The following is a 17,979-nucleotide window of genomic DNA, read 5'->3' on the forward strand; positions in this document are numbered from 1 at the left end:
AAACATACTTTGTGGTGGCCAAGGAGGTGGTGACTGGTGGCAGCATCCATTAGCAACCGAAGTTTCTTGATTCCTGGGAGCCGCGTGAGGTGGTCAGCTCTTTCTGTGATTTTTTTTCTATTATTATTATTTTTGGTTCATCCGTTTTCTTTTGATCATTCCCTTAAGCGCCAGTTAAAAGAAAAAGGCCCCACTTTGACAATGGGTTGATGTGTTTTTTTTCTCCAGTACAATAATGAAATGATGCTGCTGCTGAGGATGATAAATAAAGCCCAAATCCCAAATGCATTGTAACAATTTCCTATTATTTTGCCTTATCTTGGTGATGATATTTTGACTTTTTAGATAGTGGTACATGTGTTAAAGTCTGGGTGATGTTTGTTGGTGTTACTATTAAGGGCAGCCCTGCCGTTCGTTCATAATCGAACCAGAAATCAATATCGAATTGCGATTCAGATCAGTCTGGTTCTACAAATTTTTCAATATATGTTTTTGTTAATCTTCTAAAATCGAAATTTTGATACCCTTTACTATCAGTTCCGTTCCTGATGTGAGATTGTTAGTGATAAAACTAGTTAAAAGAATAGAATAAAGATGTAAAAACATTTTTATTATACATCTTTACACATGCATCAATCATATAAATCAAGGAATATAATAATTTATCAGCAAATACTATCTTTGTTTTATAAATGATGGTATCTAAATTCATAAATAGGTGTAGAAATAATAATAAAAAAGATAAATCTATGAAAATAGAGATGAAGAATTTCATATTAGCTGCAGTTGGTTATGAGAGATAGAGGAGCACTATCTAAAAGCAGGAAGAATCATAGAAAACGTGTATCTTAAAACCCTAGTGCTCATAAAAGGATTCTTAATTTTGCCTGGTGATGATTGCAACTTGCAATATTTATTGAGACGACCAATCAAAACAAACCCCTTCATCACTTGGAACACCCAACACCGCACACAGTAACTCCCCCATCTGGAACACGTAGCCAAGTTGTTAATAGTGAGAGCCTTCTAGCATCTCATAGATCTCTCTCTCTCTCTATATATAAATATATACACATAACAAAGTAGCCTTCTTCTACAACCTTTATTCTCAGTCTTCTTAACAGGGTTACCTATTTAACATGTGATGTAAAGAAAATAACTAGGAGTGAGCAATGAGCACAATTGATCTTTTGTATAGGATAAGAGTAAGACAGAGCCAGTTGAAGAGTAAATGCTTCTTTAAGAGTGACCTATATAAATTAAACTTGAAACATGAGAAAGTATCACTATCTTAAAAAATTATTTGACAATCTTAATGGAAAAGTTCAACTGAGACCCTTTTCTAAAAATTTTTATAAAAAAATCTATTGGAGACAAAAATAAAATAATTAGGGACCAAAGTGGCATAGAGGCCAAACTTCAGGGTCCTGGCTGGCCCGTTTCTCTTAAGATGTATACTAGGAGCAACAACAGCAAGAAATAGCCCGGCCAGCAAAGACAGCCGTAATACAAGAAAATGTATATACATATAACGTTATTATTAATGCTAACAATCGTAACGTGAAGTAGTAAGCAATCCATGGTAGTGAAATGGCATCCTTTCTTTTTACATTGAAAGTAAGTACTAAAAAATTATTGGTTATAGATTGCTTGTTAGATGGTATATTTTTTGTTCAGAAAATTAATCTAAAATGACCCCAGGCTGAGGAAATGAATAGTAGAAATTATAAGGTTATCTCTATAATTTGAATGCATAATCTTTTAACGTCACAAGAATCTGGAGAGAATGAAATAGCAAAAAGATTAAATGATTTTACAAAGGGATTTATTTATACCCCTCCCTGTTGAGAACTCTACATGGGTTTTAAGATGCATTATGGTTCAGACTCAGAGGTGAAAATTTATCATTAGTAGTAATAAATAACTGTTAGGATTACAATAACAGATGCTACAAAAAGTATGTGAAGCCTTGAGCTGTGCTGTCATCACGGTAGTGTACATCAGCTCCTATGATTACTGTCCTTCTCTAATGAGCTGTGGAATTGGAAGACTCAATCGCCATTGCCCTAAAATATGCATTTTCTGCGTATGTCATCCGGTTTTGGAACATAGTCCATTCCTTCCTGCACCTCTCCCTCACCTGCAACCAAGAAAACAAGAACTCAGCATATTTCATGAAAACAGCAGTTTACATCTGCAATAAAGGTCCACTTTTACTCTATAAAAACAAAGATTTGTCTGCAAAAACAGCAGAAATGACTCAGCATAGCAGCTTAGTGCTAGACTTTTCCCTGTAATAATGCAGGAGGTAGGAGGGGACAGGGATAGGATTCAACACAAGAGGAAACGAGAAATGCTATTTACATACCCCTTGCCATGGCGCCTTCCCATTTTGTGATTCACCCTAGCAAAAGTAACCAAGCGAGAAGAATTTCAGTCCAGCATGTTGAGAGATAGAATGAAGAGGAAAAGAAATTGACAAAGGCCTCTGATATCTCTTACCTGGTTCCCCAGCGAGGGAACAGTTTGATGAACAATCCATTGAGAATCCACAACTCCTATCTTCTCATGGGCAGGCTGTTTTCAAGATAGTAATTAAGTAGAAGAGTGTGTTAATGAAAACAACAGCAAGAAATGAAAAAAAGAAGAAAAAAAAAGAAGCAGGTAACTTACCTCTACACATTTTCTAAGAGCAAAGTCAAGACCCCATCCATGGACCAAGTCATTCTGCAAATCCAGTGCACAGTGATCAAACTTTATCGTAACAGGCCAAGGGGAAAGACCAACAGCGAACAAAATCTAACAAGTGATGAAGAGAACAAGGTTAGCATAATGTTTGCCTACCTGAAGCATATGCCACACACAGCGCCATGCATCTCGTGAAAAGACAGGAGCCATGATCTCAATAAACCTACAACCACAAGAGAACAAACTCTTGAAATATCCATACCTCATTGGAAGATGGAACACAAGAAATCCAGGTTATAAAAACAACAATGACAAAAGAATTGGTCATAATTTCCATACGCTGCACAGGGTGGCAGATGGGGATCAGTGCACCAGCCTGGTTTCTCTTCTGTTATTCTGACAGAAATTCAAAGGAAAAGATCAAAGTATTAGTTTAAGAATCTAAAACAATTACTCCTAAAGAAAAAATGGCATAGGTGTCCTATCTTTCTTACTTGTGAACTTCACGATCACCTCTTCTCTTTGTCATCTGCCAAGTTAACCCTTTGTTAGGTTCCAAACCAGGCTGTGAAATTTCCAAGCCATGCTTCTTCACAATTTTTAAATATCTGAAATTGCAAAAAGTATAAAAAAAGCTTAGACAGAATTTAATTCAGAAAAAAAAGGGGTTGGGGGGGGGTGTTATAATTCTATTTACAGACTTACTCTTCAGCATTAAAGTGCTCAACTCCCAGGTCTTCATCCCATATGAATATGTAGTCATATGGTGCAATGATATCAGGATGTAGAAAACGTTTTGCATACCACCTAATACAACTCTCACAGAACAAAAGCTTACAAACATTTTTCAAAGAAATCACCAACGACTACATGCATGCTAAAGTTTACAACATCCCTTACCATTTAGTCTGCTTCCTAGCACTCACATGAATAGCCCGCTTGGACCACTCAAATTCGTCCCACTCACTCACCCGTCCATCATAATGGAATAGAAGGACTGTGAAGTTCTCTGAAAACTGCAAGAGAGAAAAACATAAATCCTTTCTCATACATACTTAGGAGTGCTCGTGAATGCACATGAATCCACACAAAACATGAATCCACACAAAAGATAGTTCTATTATTTTCAGATGTAAGAATTAAAAATAAAATTAAATTGGACTGACCTTTTTAACATTTGCATCAATATTTTTTCTTTGATCATAGCCAACAGTGAAGGTCACGAGATATTTTGGTTTGCTGATCAAATCCTGCAGAAGCCAACAGATCAAACATCTCAAGATTCAATTAGATATGTTTATCTTTCTAAGATAAAGATTATCCACATATTATGTTTCAAGTTCAACCACAAAAGGTATTCATGAGAACAGAAATCAAACAGACTAATGAAACGATAATCATCATTGTCATTTAATGGTATGAAAGATGGCAAAGGGAAAAAAATTCATGACAGCTCTGGTCCTCCAGAATTTGCTTAAAAATGTTCCTAGACAAGGCTTTTTCTTTCTCATGTTATTTTTTTTCTGCACTTTCCTAGAGTAGATCATCAAGATACCCAGTTACATGTAACTTCTTCCTTGTCACTCCCTTACCAGTCCTAATTGTAAGGGCTACTGTGTGCACAGGGTAAGCTAACATAAATTCTATTCCAACAGATAAAGTAACAATTGTAAAATTCACAGTTTCACACGCTGAGATACACCTAAAATAATTTTGATATGAATGAGAAAGTTACAGGTTTTTCAAAAAAGAATTTTAGGCCAAGTTATTTACATACAAGATGGTCAATCACGCACCTCATTGGGGTTGCCCCATAACCTGCGCAAATAATAATCTGACTCAGCTTCAATAATTCCTGGTGGAAGTCTTTCAGCACCACGTGGATTTAAAGGGGCCCAAATCTGAGCAGTAATAAGGATGCATGCAATGAGTTAGATATTTTTGGATACACACCACATATATTTCTTGATATGCTCTCTTTTCCCTTTTCAAATAGCCTTTTCTTTTCTTTTCTTTTCTTTTCTTCCCTTCTTTTTTAATAAAGAGAATACTGCTATTCAGATTATGAAAATATCACCTAACAAGAATATCGTAGCTAGAGAGGCACATTGCATATGATTATAATCTAAAGAATTTACAAAGTAGTAGACAACAATGTATGTATATATATGTGTGTGTGTGTGTGTGTGTGTGTGTGTGTTTGTGTGTGTGTGTGTGTGTGTGTGTGTGTGTGTGTGTGTGTGTGTGTCTGTGTGGGTGAGTGTGCTGGGTGAGTGTGCTGGTGTAACACATAAAAATGTTCTGGTAAAGACACTGCCAGTGCATGCAGCAACATTATAAATATTAAGTGATTATAGTCATTCTCTTTGAGACAGGAAATGAAATCGAATCCTGTTTATGATGTGATTTACATGCAAGTTCAATAGTTTCTTCTCTTCCTGAATTGCAAAAGAATGCTACACATCAATGTGTTTATTGCTAAAGATGAAATTTGAGCTCTTTTGTCATGGAAAATTATCAATACTTATTTCTTTTGGCATATTGTTACATGGTCATTAGAGAATGGTGTGACTGCAGTTGATTAAACGTATGGGTCCAGAATTACATCACAAACTGAATATGACAACAGGACTGACAATGAAATGAATCTTTGACCAAAGAACAGCCCAACTCCTTATCGACCAAGTGCAGCAGATGATCTGACTATGAGTAATAGAAGCAGCAGGTTTGCACTTGTGAGTTTCTTTTCTTCCATGCCCCAAAAATTAAACTGCCAATCAAGGTACCGAAATAGACTCTGGAAGATACCAAAAACTTCAGTACCAGAAACATAAAGTCTCAGCTTGAGGGGGATGCAAGTTTCTGTCTAGTAAAATGGCGACTGTCCTATCATTCTTTTTAAGATTTTACCACTGCAGGTCTGAATATTCTCTCAGCTGCTTACTGCCTAAAGCCATTAAAACTTTTCATCACACATCCTAACATCATAGTAATAAATCCACAGAGGAGGAATATAGTGGAATTACTTTGTGGATCTAGATTATTCCTTGCTGATTAACTAGCAGCTAAGAGCTATCACTCAAGTACTTGCAACTAGTGGCTTTTTAAGTTTTCTACTAGTTGAAAAGAGAAAACGTTCTGGAAGACCTGATTCTGAAAATTTATTCAGAATAAAGAAGTTGCAAGACCAAAGAAATCTAGAGACTAAAATGTTAAGAAATAGGAAAAGGCACAGACCTTTGATGTATCATTTGAATTTGGCGCTCCAGTTGTGCTGTTATTCTTCCTTGACGACCAAGTATAGCCAAATGTTTTTTCATTAATGTATGAGATATCGACAGAAGGAAGAAGGCTGGATGAGATATTAAGCTGCCAAATTTAGACAGGATGCAACAAATAGATTACTAAAAGAAGTAATAGGATCTATGAGCATAACCATGTAAAAACATGAGAAAGAAACCAACATGAAGATGACTCATTAAGCACACAGAATATATAAGAGTCTCTATTCGCATACCTTACTCAATGACAATGCTGGAAAAGATATTCCTATCAAGAAGCCAAAAGCTACTCCAAGAAAAGTTGTTACAATAAGCCTCATTGTCTCATTTGGTTTTCTACTAACCATGCTGCAGGAACAATATACAAACGTTGAATTACATCAGTTTTCATCACATGTAGACCTAAGTGAACTTTCTCAAATAGGAAAAAACCATCAGAAGATCCAAACCTTCGTGAAAAGATTCCCATTCTATTTACAATCGACTGGCTTTATATTCACAATGAATATAAGCAGCAATATAACATGTGAGAGCTGTTAGTTGCTTACTTAAACGTCCTGAGCCGATACTTCTCTGCAAAACAGATAGAGACCTCCGAGGTAGGAAGGCAGGACCTGTTTAACAGTGAATTGGGATATTAGTACCAGTCCAAGAACATATTTCATGAATCCAGATGGAGTATTACCCCGAACAAAGTAACCAAAGAATTACCAAATTGGAAGTCCAAATCAAAATTATGCAGCATAATGATAAGCAAGTGCAGAGCTTTTTTAGACCTTAAGATGCATTTAAGAGAAGCCAAAACTTTTTTTTTCCCATAGATTATACTCTGTTACAGAGTGAAGATGTCCTTCCTAATTTAGTGCATAAGTTGGAAGGAACACAAATAACAAGGATTTCCTATAAATAGAGATAATGAACTTCTTCTTCCGCTTTCCAAAAATCATTAATTCCAACGGAGAACTTTACTTATTTCAAAACTCATAAAATCTAATTTCTATACTTTGCAAATTTATACCACATATCAAGTTACCAAGTAAGTATCTTAAATTCCAATCCCAATACTAAAAAACAAATTGCAGTTTCTAATCGATTCTACGAAGTAGAACATTTCATCAAACACTATAACACAAGCATGTGCTCCTTCCGGGTAACCCTTTGCAAGCAACCATGTGTCTTATATGACAAAATAAACAAACCAGTAATTCCTTACAGCTTCCGATTTAAAATCCTTAAACTTAGTTACCTCCATAATCCAGTTACTCTCGTAGCCCTTTTTGACTAATACCTAAAGCTTAACTTTTAATCTACCAAATAAATTATTTAAAGAAAAAAAGAAAGAAAAAAAAAGACCCAGATCCCCGGTATTGAATTTACGACCAAAAAGCTAAACTTTGCTTACTTAGGTTCAAAGATATAGAAGAAAACGACCAAAAAGCATACAGAGACCAAACAGCCACTTGCGATTTAGAAAATAACTGGAGTTGCTTGTGATGGAACTTAATTTATTCACTGCGAGCTCAACAAACTTAGAGCTAAGTAATTTTATATAAAATAACTTTCTTTAAACTTAAGTTACGATTTTTAGACATAATAAGAAATACTAAAAAAAACGCACCTGAATAGATTCTTGATATTCAAAGCAAGATCAGGCAAAAGGGAAGTTTATGAACAAGTAAATCACGAGAAACCCAATTGAAATCTGGGTTCTAAAATGAAGAAAATGAGTCGAACGCAAAGAAAAATGAGAAATGTCGTGATCAATTTCAAAAATGAAAACGGCAAAACTCAAAAAAAAGATTAAGAATAAAAACGATGAATTTCCCGAGAAAGGGGAAATGGGTAGTGATAGGATTTGTGTGTGTGTGTTCTGTTTCCTGTTTTAAGATCTTAGCAGTTGCAGATTGGATTCAAATCCGAATGAGGTAAAGAAGTAGAATTTGAGGCAAAACTCTAAATTTTCTGTTACTTGTGTTTTTGTGTGTAGATATATAAAAGAAAAATAATTTGAAAACATAAAAAAAGAGAGTCCCTTTTTGAATGGAATTCTTTGATTTGTACAATAAGCTGTCTCTTAATTAGAGTTCTGATTTGTTAAGGTAACAGCTCGTAAGTTAAAGCTTTTCAAGTTTTTTCCATTAAGAAAGATGCCAAGAGAAACAGAGGTAACTATATTTTGTTTTCAAATTACAATTTTACCAAAGTATAAGACTTTTGGTTTAAAAAGTTGACTATTCAAGAAATTCCTTTTTTTTTTTTTTTTTTATTCTCTTCGTTTTAGCTTCCTTTTTCTTGCCTTACTTTCTCTGTTGTTTCTGCTTGTCTTGTTGAATTTGGAATTTCATTGGGTCTCAAAAACTTTAGAATTTGAGGTCATTTCATGACATAGAACCTGTATACTAGGCTTTTCTTCTTAAAATAAAAAACTATTCTGTTTTCTAAAAGATCTTAAATAATTAGTAATAATTTAATAATTAGTATTTACTTGTAGTGCAGTTATAAATGTAAAAAGTTTATTTTTACAAAAAATATATGAACAGTTATGATAGCATAGATTAGCTTGTGTTGTTTAAAATGGTCAATTGCAAGATATCTACAGAAAAGGTCATGAGTTTACCTAACACTAGCTTTAGTTCTAAATTCTCCATGCACTAAAGAAATTGACAAATTTAATATTATCAAAAAGAAAATTAGATATTCATTAAATTAACTTAATTTCCAATGATTCAGGAACCATTAAGTTTATGAAATAGAATGCTAATTAATACTACTTTTCAAGAAAAAGTAGCACCCATGATAAAAATAAAAAGTTGGATATATCATATATTGAAGTGATTTTTTTGCCTGCCTCTGTCCTTGAAGTTTACCATAGACCAGGTCAATCTTCATGCACAAGTTGACCCTGGCAAACCTGGTGGTGGGGAGTCAATCCAGCCCATATAGGACCACAGAAATTAAACTCTATGTACCCAGATTTGGAGGGTAAGGGCCGAAGACAGAAGCCAGAACCATGATTCCCTGCACATACATTGGTCATTGGCTATACTATATGGAAACTACTTGCTCCCTCTTCTATGCACCCCTTTTTCCCTCCTATCATTACAAAGAAAAAAAAAAAAGCAAAATAAATAAATAAATAAAAATAAATATAAGTTGGTGATGTTGGTCCCAGAAATCAATGGAAATCCATTCTTTGGAGTATTAGCACCACTATTAGCACCATAATTTGTTTGATATGCCACGTTTTGGCATATCAAACAAATTGAAATTAAAAATAAATTTCGAATTTGGTTTAATTTATGGTGGTTTCATGCTTAAATGATCATTCTTAGTTGTGTGAACCCTATAATCTATTTGGCCCTCTATTGATGACGGGCAAAGAAAATGAACTAACAAATGAAACAATACGGTGATGACTAATGAAGACTTTTGACTTGGCAACATTAACATTAGGCCGACGTGCACTTCATATTGCTTTTCCATTTAGTTATTGCATTGCATTCTTATTTTTCCATTTGTTTTCTCTCGATATCTCTATATTTTTATTTCAAAATTATAATTAAGAGTTAATGGATATACAATTAAAGTTTTCTTTTTATTTTTTATTTTTTCATTAGTCCGTCTTCTTATTGGGTTTAAGCGAACGAGAATTTACATGTTTTAAGATTATTTTTAATATTATTATTATTTTAATTATAAAATTTATAGATATAATTTAATTAATTGTTTAATATTTAATATTGATTTATAATAATTTTAAAAATGATAGTAAATTAACTATTTTTAAATATTTTTAATTTTTTTAAATTATATTATTGCAGTAATAAAATATTTATTTATTAATATTATCTTTAATTAATACTATCAATAAGTTATATTTAAAAATATTTATTTATTAACTCTAATATTACATAAATTAATATTATCGATATAGTTGATATTACTATATTTTAAAATTAGAAATTATTGTATAATTAAAAATCAATTTATCAGTGAATATAATATTTAAAATATAAGAATTATAATCTAATTAGAAAACTAATTTGTTAGTTGATATAATATTAAAATATAATAAATATGCTATTTTTTGGAATAACATTATCTAATTAAAAAACTAATCATTATCTAATTAGAAAATCAATTTATTAGTAATATGTTACTTTTTAATATTAGAATGAGTGCTTAATTAGGAGTATAACTTATTAATCAATAAATTAATAGAAAAAATCACAAAATTACATATAAGCTTAAATTTTATGTATAAAAAATAGTACAAATATCAAAATAAAAATTTTACGTGCCAAAAATTAAACACGCGTATCAAAAGATCTCAGAAGTTTATATATATATATACCAAATTTATAGTGCTGAAAAATAAATTTAATTATCACTCATATATTGCAATGATAATTAAAATATTATAGTGTCCTGGTCCAAAGTTCATTGATTTTTTTTTAAAAAAAAAAGAAAATGGGAGCCAAATATCCTTCAACTTCCAATGGTTGTTTTTTGAACAAAAATTAAAGTAAAAACATTGGAATTAAAAGAATAGAAAAAAAGAAGAAAAAAAAAAAAAACTAATCATAAGCCCATCCAAATGGAAACTTCTTGTCAAAATTCATGTTGCTTTTTCTTGTTTCTTAATGAGAAGCTGAATAAGCTGGGTAGCTGTTGCTAGTGTTAGGTATGTTCGAGTTAGCTTAGCTTGTTAGTGAAAGGGGCAGATAGTTTTGGTGAAGAAAATTCTTCTAACATGCAATTAAAACTTCCTTCTTTGACATGGGTAGGAAACTCTGGCCATTGGGCACCTGAGTGGTGGGTTGGCTGCACCATTCTTTGGGTCATTTATTCACAGTGATATGTCCTTCTCATCTTCTCTTTCTCTTCCGAGTAATCACCAGCCTTACAGGCAGTGGTGGGACCAAAAGATCTAAAATTGGGGAAGATAAGATGTCAAGGAAAGTAACCAGTGAAGCCTCGCAGTTCCGCCGTTTGTACAGTCATTCTAGAGTCTTAATTTTCTACAATTTGTCTCGTTCCCAGAGCTTCAGTTTTCTCCAATTTCAAACTCATGTACGTAGTGGTTCAAAGTCCTGATCTAAATGGCCTAATTTTATAAAATTAACAAGAAAATGACAATTATCTTATGTACATATGATGTCAAATTGCATTTATAGTATGTCGACTGAGTCCAAATTCCAAATGCAGTTGATATGACCCAATTCCATTAATTTAATTTAGCAATGAACTTGCTTAGATATACATTGTGGATTGTTAGGCCAATTATCAAAGACTTCAGGATCACAATCTGGCCGAACTTAGATTTTTGAGGTAATCAAATGTTTCAATATCCTTATTCACCTAATCTCATACATAGTTCTCCTTTGTCAACGCAGCTAAGGACCCATAAGTTTGCCTTGATTGCTTAGTGCACCAGATTCAATGGCATCCCTTATGCTTTTTTTCCTAAACTTCCCTTTCTGGTCATGTAGATAATCATTTCCTTAATACTGCAAGGAATAGCTCGAATGGCGTGACCCAAGACGCTTTCAGATGAACAGTAATTATAACATTCAATTAACTAGAGGGGATCATAGACACACTGGAATATTTCTTATATACAATCCTATCAGATTTCAGCCGTTAGGAAAGAGGAATTTTGACTTTTATGGTCAACTCTTTATTTCTTTTCTTTACAAACTATGCTGCGAATTTTCACTTAATATTGAGGCTTCTACTACAGAGAGAGCCGCTTTATTCTATGTCTCGTGGACAATGTCATTCAGGTCAGACAATGCAGCAAAGGAAGGAAGCCAGAGTTCGATCTGAGTTCCCCCAGTTCCAAGGGCTGCATCTGTGATCCGGGGTGATATTATGCGGACAACACAACCATAACTCTCGAGTATCTCGCGAGCAACAGTCAGTCCAGCAACAAAATTCCAAGTCATGTTGTCTTCAATCATGTTTTCTGATAATAGCTCTGCTCCAAATGGTGCGAGTGAATGCATCTGGGTCTGCAAGTGCATTTGTCAACAAAATATAAGATTAGATCAACATGAGCGATAATTGAAGAACAAGCGCTTTAAGGACATGCTATGTAAGCAATACTTTTCCGCATGATATTGAATGTTATCAAGACATAAAAGAGAAGTTGCGGGAGTATTTTCACAGGTTTAACATGGAGTATAAAATATAAAAAGGTGGTTCTGGAAGTTGGTTTTTTTGAGCGGTCTTGTCACTAACCAAACTAGTGGATTTAGAAGCTCCTTGATTGCAGACATTCATCAGTTCACATACAGATCGAAGTCCCATTCAAGCATTTAATGCGGAGGCTAAAATGCATGCAGAATAGCTTGCAAGTTTTCTTTTGGAGCTGAGCATAGGAGCTTGCTGCTTGTGTTTCAACCCTCCAGTGAGAAAGGTAAGGGTGTTGAGCACTGTTTAAGTCCCTAAGTTGCCTTCTCAGAAGGTTTGGGCTTCCACCAGTAGTAGTGACCAAAAAGAGAAACAGCTTGCCCTAACGTATACAAATTTACATGAACTCTCAAATCCTATAAAAATGGTCGTAACAAAAACATGAAGGGGGCAAAAAAGATGCTATTTTGGTATTCAAGCATTCAACAAAAAATCTGGCACAAAGAAGTTTCTACTAAGCTCAAACACCAATCAGGTAACACATTGGAGGTGTACTACTGCCAAGAAACACCATTCTAGCGCAAAGAAAGCCTCATTAAATATAGTCTAAGGAAGTGGATAATAATTTGATAATTAACACATCCGACAGACCCAAAATACTTATTAACATTCAGAACATAGCAATTAGCACTCCAGTCTCCTATTCTTCAATATATTGTGAATTTCCAACCTAAAGAACAATTTATATTTTTAAGTCTCTCACAAGAAAGATGATTAGAGATGATAGCTTTGATAATAGGCCTGACGATTTATGATCCTAACTCTCACTAATGACATTTTCTATCATTTTCTTTTAATAATATGGCTCAAGTCTTAAAATGGAATTGATATTATTTTACAGTATTCAGCTCTCAGATAATGCATGAAACCATCTTCACTCAATGATTGCCATGTCAAAGATAACACTCTAAAGAGTAAATATTGCACAAAGATGTGAAGTAATTCATGGAACTCCTAATCGGTAATCACCATTTTAAACAAAGAAAATCTAGCTGAGAGAAAACCTTGCCATTCTTACCATATAATGCATATCGGGGCCATCATCATCAATAATTACAAGAGCCCCCCCTGCAGGTGCTTCAGTACATACAATTTCAACCTTGCCCCCAACACGTGTACGCAATAAAGCACCTTCAATTAAATTACTTAAAGCTTGGCGTAAAGCTTGCTCTTCTATAGCAACTTGCAGAGATTGAGAGAGTTCGCTGAGCACTATATTTCGTTGCTGCTTAAAGGTAAGAGGTTGTACAGCCCCAACCAAATCTGATAAAACTTCATAAACATTGCACGGTCTTCCTGACACAAATACAAGCATAAGCCAAAGGGGATTTTTCACTTTCAATTTGAATATGCAGATTAGAATTTGATAAATAATGCATCAAATAGGTTTTGAGTTTCATGCAACCCCCCAAACCAGAAACCTAAGAACCGAGTACCAGCACCACCTGCCAATGCACTAGGATACATGACATAGTTTTGTCAATCTGGAACCAACTGAAACATTACAACTTTGTATTATGAAAATTATAGAACTTATTTGAGGAAAGCCTACCTTATTCCATATTGTTGTAGGGGAGCAAGAGCCATAGGTGGCATGGGCATCTCTAAGTCGTCAAGTGGAACATTTAGAGAATGTGGTTTACCAGAATTGTGCAAATTATTGCTGTCATCTGCATCTCTAGGAATGTTATCTGATAAATGAGATCCCAATGACTCATGATGATGATAGTTTGAATTGTGTATTCTCTGTAGCGCCTCTTCATTGTAGCGCATTATATTGGCCTAAAAATAATCACAGTAGAGAACATTATTAGGCATCTAATTGCTAAATCTTGAATTCAAATGGCATTCCTTCTCATAAGAGGAAATTTCAATATTCTGACTTCAGTTGCAATTTTATGAATTTTTTATAATGTCTAAAGTGGGTGATGAAACTGGATAGTAACTCAATTTGGTAGATTGGGGTAACTTTTTGAAAAAGAAAGTAACAATAAATGCTTAAAGACGTGTAAGCAAAACACGACCATGTGGATGACTCTGAGTGCGCATGTATATGTGTGTGTGTGTGTGTGTGTGTGTGTGTGAGAGAGAGAGAGAGAGAGAGAGAGAGAGAGAGAGAGACAGAGAGAGAGAACCTTTGTCAAATGAACAGCATCCTGGAGTTCTTGAAGGGTATCTCTCAGACGATCACCCTGTACCATTATGTCTTCAACAATGTCGTAAGAAATCTGCAAGTACACATTATTCCTGCATGAATATAACATTAAGAGGAGAAGGGAGGACAAACAAAGGAACTTAGAAAATTAATCTAGGAAACATTTCATATACCTCACTTCTTTTCAAGTGGGTGGATAGCATTTTGCTCAGAGTCTGAATGCTAGAAAGAGGGCCCCGAATCTGTGAGAAAATATAGTAGAAAATAAAATTAAAACAAGAAAAACAATGGCAAAGATAAAAAATGAAACCATTTTATGTAGAACAGTTTACCTGTTCAACCAGATTACTCATTCTGACATTATTTTGCCAAGAAGATTGCTGGAGTAACATTGCTTTCTGTGGAACAGAACCAGAATACAAAAATCAAAAAGGCCATGAAAACTTCAAAAGCACATGCAAATGTTCTATAATCTGTATGCAGAAACCAGCTTAAACATAGAACAACCAAAATATAAAATAATGTGCCAGCCGACGAGGACAATCAGCACCAAGTGGGAGCAACAGATGCAGACAATAAAGGTAACATGATAAAATTAGAACCAAGGAGCAGGATAGCTTTTCCTCACAAACCTACAAATACAATATGAAGACTAGAATTCCATGCTTGTATTCTTATTGGCCCCAGTATGAGAAATAAAGTTCGATGCATTAAATTCAAATACTTATACTATAAACCATGTGATTGTGACAAATTACAAGCAACTTGAAGGATTCAAAACTGAGATTATGCAATTGCAAAAGCAAATTAATCAAAAGTAATGTTGACAAACAGACTGACCACTCTTCATTTAAAGTAACAGCATAAAAGGAAAAGGGTAAGGTACCTGATCCATTACATAAGCCATAGCTAGAGAGCGAGAGATATTAATGGCATTCAATCTTTGCTCAGCAGAAAAGTTATACATTCTGAATGACTCATCATTTAAAGTCTGAATTGTCCACGATTTATTATTATCTGGACTTGAAGGCAAAGGATAGGCTTCCTCCGGAGATTGAAAGGGAACCAGATCATTTTCATGCCCCTTAGTTTGCACATTCTCATAAGATGGTACCAGTTCCATCGTGGGTAACTCGGCAACCAAGAACCCAACAACAAATGGATGTTTCACCATTGGAAACACAACCGCCCTATGGTCAGGCACAAAGTTTACCTATAATAATTCAAATAAAACATATCCTTTCAAAACTCACAAAACAATCAATTGCACATAAAGGCTTTATTTGGAATAAATCATAAGCAAGAGTTAAATTCAATTGATTTCTTGAAAAATCCTGTACATAGTGTTTAAAAATTTTAAATTGCAAGAAGTTAGTTCACTCAAATAGAATTTCATTAACATCGTGTTTGGTATAAATGAATTCCATAAGTTTTTATGGTATTCATTTATAAATTTATATTCTGTGTATTTGGTATATAAATGTAAATGGTTGATTCTTTATAATAACAAAGCTACAATTAATTCAAATACATTTTTCTTTATCACCCCTCTCTTTATTCATCTCTCCTCTTTCTTTCTCTCTTTTATCTCTTCAATTACAAGTCAATTCTTTTAATAAATTCTATATTTATTATATATCACACCACAAAAAGGAATTCATTTGTAAATGAATTCTATTGAAAAACTATATATATAAGTAAAATAATTTTTTTAAGGATTTGATGCAAACACAATAGCATATTCAATTCTTGTGTTTGTAAAGGTTTTAGTTGAAGACCAAGGATTCGGGGGATTGGGTGCAATCATTTGAATTCATGAAGGCCATGTGCTCTACTGCTTGTCTAAACACATTCCATTATCAGTTGATGTTGAGTTCCTAGAAGGTCAATGTTTACTACAGGGACTGAAATAGGCTCTTTCTCTTGGCATTAAGAAAATTATAATAGAATCAGATTCATTGTCGATTGTCCAGTTGCTGCTTTTGAAATTTTCCATTTGGTCTATATTCGAGGTTCAGCATATATGGCTGCTCACTTTCTTGCACGTCATGCTGTTTCTTTAATTCATTATTGTTTGCGTTGAAAGTGTACCTGATTTCATTCAGGATGTTTGTGTTTCTGACGTAATTGCAGACTTTTATATCTAATGAAGTTTCCTTTGATTTCAAAAAGTAAAAAACTTAAAAGAACAAGGTATCTTGAAAGAAATAAAATCATGCAACAAAATGCCATGGCTTTTTTTTTTTTTTTTTGGAAGTTATAAGAAGTGCATTCTAGCAAATTTCCAAAAACAAAAAAAAAATGAATAGGATTTCCATTCAATTGAATTAAATTGTTGCAATATTAGACTTTCCAAACACACACAGATTAGTAAATTATACGTACTTGTTGACTAGCGAGTGCAGCTTCAGCAGCACGTAATCCAGTAGGAATATTAAAAGTGCCAACTAATATCACTACATCAGACGCACTGATAATTCCTGGATAAGAGGTTACTCTCCTCAATTCCAAACGGTCCATAACATAACTCCCTGCTGGCCTTACATAAACCTGAAAGAAAAAACCAATCAAATTAGTATTCAACAAAAGAGAAATACGGTTTAAAGAATTGGTTAAACACTAAAACAAAAACTAACCGACAATATAGCATCGGGATCAACGATTCTACGAAAGAGGTCTAACTGTTCGATGCAAAGTCTACGAAAATCGAGACTCGGGAGCACTAATTTACTCTTATCGGATTTCTCCATCTTTTGAACGAATTCGATTGGAGAATTTGAGGTATTGCGAATAGCGGAAGCCACTGCCGACGCAGAGGACAACATCTCTGGTGGTGAAGATAATTCCGGCTCGCCATTTGGCAGCGTGCGTGTAACGCGATGGAGGAGACTACTGGTATTGTTCTTGGTGGTGAGCGAAGAAGATGAAGTGGAAGAGTTTGTGGTGAGGAGGAGTGGTGGCTTTACGGAGGAGGAGGTGGCGGCCGAGAAGTGGAGGTTGGTGATGTGGAGACGGGTGGCGGAGAGAAGCATTGTTGTTGCTGATGAAAGGCGGAGACTATTTTCATTTTGTTTTCTTTAAATGATTTAAAATTGAAGCTCAAATCCTGACACGTTACAATATTATATGACGGCGTTTCTCATAATACGACTTCGTTTCTATCTGTCCCTCTTCTGCAACGGCGTCTCTTATTGTTGTGACAAATACATCGTCGCTCTGTGTGGTGATTGTGCTGTTTTCTTTCTTAATGATTTGGCCTCCGCAGTTTGCCATATTACCCTAATTAGGACTCTTATATTTTTTTATTATACAAAATTTTTCATATTATTTATAATAATATATATATTTATTATTAAATGAAAATAAAACCTAAATCCAAAATTTATAATTATACTTTTCCTTCGTGATGGAAAGCTAAGCCACAAGCTATTGATATTTTATTTATTTATTTTTAATATAATAATATTTCAAATTATATATTTTTCTTTATTTTTAACGTCCGACCATAATTGAAAATTAAAATAATTTTTTTTTTTTAAAAGGAAAGAGAGTATTTATTATATAAATCATCATTATATAAAATTTCTTTTTATCAGAAATAATGATTAATTCATTACTTGAAAAGAGCCACATTGTGATGAAAGCATATCTCTTTTATAT

General features: G+C 33.9%; 2 protein-coding genes across 6 annotated transcripts; both read right to left on the reverse strand.

Moving 5' to 3' along the window:
- Window positions 1–1,792: 1,792 nt before the first annotated feature.
- On the reverse strand, window positions 1,793–8,104 carry LOC8283459. Of its 5 annotated transcripts, none has more exons than XM_015725918.3 (15): window positions 7,588–8,104; window positions 6,518–6,583; window positions 6,206–6,317; window positions 5,926–6,057; window positions 4,485–4,589; window positions 3,855–3,938; window positions 3,589–3,704; window positions 3,394–3,495; window positions 3,183–3,296; window positions 3,028–3,084; window positions 2,845–2,911; window positions 2,674–2,727; window positions 2,503–2,577; window positions 2,369–2,404; window positions 1,793–2,140 (listed from the first exon to the last, which is right to left on the reverse strand). In XM_015725918.3, exons 3-15 carry the CDS (start codon window positions 6,314–6,316, stop codon window positions 2,027–2,029), a joined length of 1,167 nt encoding a protein of 388 aa, XP_015581404.1. In that variant the 5' UTR covers window position 6,317; window positions 6,518–6,583; window positions 7,588–8,104; the 3' UTR covers window positions 1,793–2,026. The 5 variants fall into 5 exon arrangements, with proteins under 5 accessions (XP_015581404.1, XP_002530039.1, XP_015581403.1 ...); XM_002529993.4 differs by having other exon boundaries at window positions 6,419–6,583; XM_015725917.3 differs by lacking the exon at window positions 7,588–8,104 and adding an exon at window positions 7,372–7,480 and having other exon boundaries at window positions 6,419–6,583.
- Window positions 8,105–11,516: 3,412 nt separating this feature from the next.
- Window positions 11,517–17,524, reverse strand: LOC8283460 (chloroplast sensor kinase, chloroplastic). Its single transcript, XM_015725920.3, has 9 exons — window positions 16,956–17,524; window positions 16,705–16,869; window positions 15,206–15,532; window positions 14,652–14,717; window positions 14,493–14,561; window positions 14,300–14,392; window positions 13,717–13,946; window positions 13,183–13,456; window positions 11,517–11,983 (listed from the first exon to the last, which is right to left on the reverse strand). The coding sequence occupies exons 1-9, from the start codon at window positions 17,349–17,351 to the stop codon at window positions 11,729–11,731; spliced, it is 1,875 nt and encodes a 624-aa protein (XP_015581406.1). The 5' UTR covers window positions 17,352–17,524; the 3' UTR covers window positions 11,517–11,728.
- Between the last annotated feature and the right edge of the window lie 455 nt (window positions 17,525–17,979).

This window comes from Ricinus communis, chromosome 7, assembly GCF_019578655.1.
Source record: "Ricinus communis isolate WT05 ecotype wild-type chromosome 7, ASM1957865v1, whole genome shotgun sequence".
Taxonomy (NCBI): Eukaryota; Viridiplantae; Streptophyta; class Magnoliopsida; order Malpighiales; family Euphorbiaceae; genus Ricinus; species Ricinus communis.